We start from the raw sequence: 5995 nt of genomic DNA, 5'->3' as shown, positions 1-5995 counted from the left end.
GGAGGCCCGGGCGCCTTGTGCAGCTCCCAGTACATGTTACACGGTGCCTTGGTCAAGGGAGGCCGGAAGAGGAGCTTAGCCACAGCTTTTGGCGCTTGGTGCATGTACATACCTCACCCCACTCTAACGATTTCCACGCAAGCTGGTCTGAGGCCATTTGGCTGGGTTTGGGCACGTTTGTCACCAAAAATATTGAACCCGAATGCAAGGCTTAGGAGGATGACGAACAACGTCAAAGCTACCATTCTCCCGTTCTTCCATCAAACCTTAACATAGGTAGGTACCCGACTGCAACACTGGTCGAAGGCCACTACTGTGCCGCAACTATCCGGATTAGCATGTCCCAAGTTAAAAACGGCGGAAAAAGAAGCTGATCTACCGGGCGTCTTGAGTACCACACTACGAGGGGTGGTTTTACCGAGGGGACTAGCCTGGGAGAATAGAGAGACCAGCCAACAACAATCGAGCCCGTCTACATCGAACCCAACTCGCGGAGGACGGGCGCAAATGCTGGGCTTTCCGGATCCGTGAGTCAAGCCGTGAGTATCCATTCTCAAAGGATTTGTTGGACTTTGACGTACAGATCACGCCGGTGGTGAAGTGGGAATAGGTCCAGAGGTTGAGAACGGTGGCAGCTCGAAGCAGCAACCTAAGAGAACAATATCATCGAATGACAATACCACGAAGAAAATCCCCTAGCAGCATCCCCGGGAAGACACAGCGCAAAGCCCAGTCAGAAAATGCCGACGTCGAGGCTGAGCGTGTAGACCGCGCTTGAACATACTGCCCCAGCCCGTAGCTCGAAAAACGTTAGCGACATTCCAGTGGGCGTTATGTAATTGGACTGATTAGGTACTTGATCCCAAAAAAGCCAAGCCGGTAGCCCACACGCAAAGACGGCGACAACGGATTTTTTACGGAGGAACCAGAGTGGTACAAGCGCCTGGCATCCGTCCCGGATCTGAGAAGAGAATCAAAATATAGGAAGAGGCGTATGGATAAGGAGAGAACTCAGGAACGGGTGACTCCAAGATAGAAACTGTCCACCAGATCGATGGTGGCAGCGAAGCGACAACTGCGAGCAGGAGAAGTCCGGCGCCGGTATAATCCATTGACTTCCAAGTTGCTGTGACGCTTCCGTAAGTCAATCTCGCCAATCTTTCATTGTTACATTCAGGACAAAGTTCCTTCGTAGCCTTTTTTCCTTGTACGCGGTGTCTTTCCCTACTATATCTAGGATCAACGTCCTTAGCGGTCTTTTTTACTTGTATGCGGTGTTTTTCCCTCACTATACCTCGGCTTAAAATGCCGGTTAATCCATTAGCTTACTTTTCGCTAGTTTAAATGGCTTGATGCTAAGACCGCACCTTTGCTTTTGTAACGGGGGCATCTGTTATACGGTGCCTTGGTCAAGGGAGGCTGGAGGTCACGCAGTGTGCGGTCTCGTATTACAGGGCCTTCAGCATCCTAGGCCAGGGTCACTCCTTAGGTAGAGTACTATGCGTAACCGTAGTTGGACTCTCGTTAGGTATGTAGGCAATTTATCTGCGGGTGTGGCACTTTCGAATTCGGCTCGCAGACCGCCCTGTCACTTTACCAACGTATATATTTGGGCCTGGCGAGATCGACGCGACAATTTGCATTCTGGTCGAGGACTCGAGGTCGAATATCACCCATAGAATTATTTCCTTCGCCCCGCAGCAGCCCCCGGTGTCCTTGTCTTGACCCAATCATAGAAAGAAGGCAACAGGCGGGTAGGTAGCTGCCGCCTCGAATGAAAGCCAGAGCCCAAATGGGTAATTTTTGGGTTCTCCACATTGGGAGTTCAAGCTTGTGGGACCCTCACACGACGTTTTAGGCATCCCGATCCACGCAGCTTCAGTCGGAGGGTTCTTTCCCCTTTCCCCGACCCTCACACGAGAAGACACGACAGGCGGCCGCCGATGGCACGGCGTCATGTAACGTTAACTGACATTAACATCCAGCGGGCGATGCAAGGACGGGCGGGATTGGCGATGGGCGGCGATCACTGTGCAGCGTGTGCTTGGGCCGCGGCTTTTAGCGGCTGCATGCAGCGCGGGACAGCGCGGTATTGGGTGTCTCGTTTGTGCCTGCAGCTTCAGCCGAGGAATTTAATGGCATTTTGATGAACTTCGGCTTCGTTGTTACTGGACGGTACAGTATGATCCCTGGCGTGGGGATTAATAACAACACGGTAGGCCGCAGGAAGACGAGAAAAAGAAACAATGATGCAGGCGCTCCCCGGAGCGATTTTTCGACCCAATTGACGGTTTAATTACCAATTGGGGGAGAAAACATCAACACCAAGCATTGGATGTCGGTATTGATGATGACGTGGAAACGGGCGGGCACCGCCGCGCTGTTTGCATTGCAACTGCACAGCGCCAGCGCATCACCCTTCCGACCGATTGTCTCATCTCCCGGCGACACATCCACCATCCCCCGCTGGGACCTTCAATCCAGCGCCCACACCGGCGACGATTTAACAACCCTCTCCCGACCCGGCGTCGACACCTCCGCATGGCACCACGTCGGCGTCTCTCGCTGCACACTCATGGGCTGCCTCGTCGAGACCGGGGTGTACAACGAAGACAAGCTGTTCCACTCAACCAACCTGCAAGAGGTCGATGAGGCACAGTTTGCTGTGCCATGGATTTATCGGCATGAATTCGCCCTGCACCATCCCACCACCAAAACAGGAGAGCATGCAGAGCACGACGACCGGCATTTCTTCCTACAAACCCACGGCATTTCCTCCCGCGCAGATATCTGGCTCAACGGCAAGCAAGTCGCCGACAAAGCCACGCAAGCGGGCTCGTACGCCGGGCGCGACTATGACATCACCGCGTTGGTGGCAGAGCACAACGCCCTCGCGATCCAGGTGTACCCGACAGATTACTACTACGACTTCGCGCTCGGCTGGGTGGATTGGAACCCGTGGCCGGCTGATAACGGGACGGGCGTGTGGCGGGATGTGGAGATCAAGCAGACTGGGCCGGTGAGGCTCGAGCCGCTGCGGGTTGTGACGGAGTTGGGGGAGAAATTGGGGGATGAGCCGGCAAAGGTGACGCTCAAGGCAAAGGCGCATAATCTGAAGAATGCGACTGTGCATGTTGAGGCTGAGGCGGTGATTGTGCTGGATGGGGAGGAATACCTGGGTAACCGTCCGTTGGTGGTGCGAAAAACGGTTACGCTCAAGCCGTTTTCGGCGACGGATGTTGTGCTTTCGGCGACTATTGACAAGCCGCGGATTTGGTGGCCGCGTCAATGGGGCGAGCAGCCGCTGTACACGGCCAAGTTAACCGTGACACCGTCGTCGGACACGAAAGGAAAGAAGAATGCTCCAATCTTTGACCACGCCAGCACTACGTTCGGCCTGCGCACCGTTACCAAGACCCTGGCCCATGACGACACCACGTTCCACATCAACCACCGCCGCTTCCAGGTCATCGGCGCCGGCTACTCGCCCAACCTCTTCCTGAGGTCGAGTCCGGCGCAATACGAGACCGAGCTCGCTTACGTCCTCGATCTCGGCCTCAACACCATCCGCCTCGAGGGCAAGAACGAACACCCCGAACTGTACGCCCTCGCCGATAAGCTCGGCCTGATGATCATGGCCGGGTGGGAGTGCTGCGACAAGTGGGAGGCCTGGAGTTACAATACCGACCTCGCAGTCGACCCTGTTCCGGTTTGGGACAAGGCGGATTACGCGATTTCCCGACAAAGCACCGTCCACGAAGCAGCCATGATGCAGACCCATCCCAGCCTCCTGGCATATCTCATCGGTAGCGACTACTGGCCCAACGACAAGGCAACCAAAGGGTACATTGACGCCTTCCACGCAGCCGACTGGCAAGTCCCCATCGTAGCGTCCGCCTCCAAGCGCGGCTACCCCAACTCCCTCGGCCCCTCCGGACTGAAAATGGACGGACCCTACGACTGGGTGCCACCCGGATACTGGTGGGACGTGGCCCCCTCCGAAGACCGTCTCGGCGCCGCCTTCGGCTTCGGCTCCGAGCTCGGTTCAGGAGTAGGCACCCCCGAACTCGGCTCCCTCCGCAAATTCCTCTCGGAATCCGACCTCGACGACCTCTGGAAACACCCCAACAAATCCCTCTACCACATGTCCCGCAAGGGCTCCTCCTTCGAAACCCGCGAGATCTACAACGCCGGCCTCTTCCACCGCTGGGGCAAACCCACCAGTCTCTCCGACTACCTCTTCAAAGCCCAAATCACCGACTACGAAGCCACCCGTTCCCAATTTGACGCCGTCACAGCCCGGTGGAACGCCGACGATCGCCCGGCTACGGGGTTGATCTACTGGATGCTGAACAACGCCTGGCCCAGTCTACATTGGAACCTATGGGACTACTACCTCCGGCCCGCGGGGGGGTATTTCGGCGCCAAGACAGCCACGCGCTTAGAAAATGTCGTCTTCGACTACCACAAAAAGGGGGTATGGCTTATCAACAGGTCGCAAGACAAAACCGGCAACCGGACCGTCCAGGTAGAAATCATCAACAAACGTGGCAAACTTCTCCACCACGACACAATCGCCGTCACCACCCAGCCCAACACCAGCAAACACATTTTTTCCCTGGCGAAAGTCCTCGCCCGCGTCAACACCGACGTGGTCTTTATCAAGTTCCTCCTCAACCAAGAGTCCCTAAACCACGACGACAAACACACCGTTCTAAGCAGGAACGTCTACTGGGACGCCCACACCTCCGACATCCTCGACTGGGACAACTCCGACTGGTACTTCACCCCCGTCACTTCCTACTCCGATTACACACCCCTCAACACACTCGCCCCAGCTACTGTCCACACCGATGCCACTACTACTATCCCACACCACCAGCATGACAAATCATCAGCTGGCGTAGTAGAGGTGGTACACGTCGAATTAGAAAACAAATCCCCCGTCCCCGCATTTTTCATCAGTTTGGCGCTAGTGGATGGGAAAGGAGAGGATGTGCTGCCTGTGAGATGGTCGGAGAATTATGTGACGCTTTGGCCGGGGGAGAGGGTGAGTGTGAAGGCGGAGGTGTTGGGTGGTTGGAGGGGTGGCGTTGGGAGGGTGGAAGGGATTGTGGTTAGGGCGAAGAATGTGGCGGAGAGGGTGGTGGGAGTGTGATTGATTGTGTTGTTGAGTCTCGGATCTGGCTTGGTTTTGCGGTCATTCGGGTGGGGAGGGGGGGGTTCTGGAAAAGGTTGAAGTTTAGGGGGTTGTTGGATGATGGGGGTCGTGGTAATTATGCTTATAATTAACATATTACGAAGCGGTGCTTGCCGATTTGGCGAGGATGGTGTAATTAAGTATCCACCCAGTTCTCAATCTTGCTTAACAAAAGAAGGGCGTTTCCAGCGCGATGGAAGGGTGGTGCCCGGCTACCGAATAAAATCTCACGAAGCTGATCATTACTTAACCAATTACAATAGCTAAGGTAGTTATCTAGATCTCTTACCTATAACTTGATATCTTCTGGTTCGTCTGCTTTCACGTTTTTCGTTTGTTTCTTTTCGTCCCTGTTCAGTTCTCTAGAAAGTGAGAAATCGGGGTATCCAGGCTCTTCGTCTGCCGCTTTTGTTGAGCACAGCCAGTCCGGCGATATATTACATATCGCCTCGGCTTACGAGTCTCACACATTGTGTCTTGGTTTATGCTACGGCCCTGTTGTACCACACACAAGTGGATGGCCGCGCTATGGCTCGAAGGAAGATGCTATGACCCAGGGTCAACAGGCATCCTACGAACATGGGATAACGTTATGGGAATATATTAATTAATTAAAACCTTCCTTTACGTTTATTACGTGCTCCTCCCTTGATCGTGGACAATTGATAACCAAAATAACCACGACAACAACACCGCCAACAATGTGAGATCCGTGCTGTACGTCTGTTGCACCGCGGGGTGTATGTCTTGCGATCTAAATTTCGTGTTACAACTGATTCAACTAACTGATAACGT

General features: G+C 54.5%; 1 protein-coding gene across 1 annotated transcript; it reads left to right on the top strand.

Moving 5' to 3' along the window:
• Window positions 1-2350: 2350 nt before the first annotated feature.
• Window positions 2351-5158, top strand: C8A04DRAFT_33474 (glycoside hydrolase; the record flags this gene model as incomplete). Its single annotated transcript, XM_062782477.1, has 1 exon — window positions 2351-5158. One exon carries the CDS (start codon window positions 2351-2353, stop codon window positions 5156-5158), a length of 2808 nt encoding a protein of 935 aa, XP_062632439.1.
• Window positions 5159-5995: the final 837 nt, after the last annotated feature.

The sequence above is a fragment of the Dichotomopilus funicola genome, assembly GCF_033296635.1.
Source record: "Dichotomopilus funicola strain CBS 141.50 unplaced genomic scaffold C8A04scaffold_162, whole genome shotgun sequence".
In the NCBI taxonomy this organism is placed as follows: domain Eukaryota; kingdom Fungi; phylum Ascomycota; class Sordariomycetes; order Sordariales; family Chaetomiaceae; genus Dichotomopilus; species Dichotomopilus funicola.
This window is presented reverse-complemented; position numbering and strand designations above follow the sequence as displayed.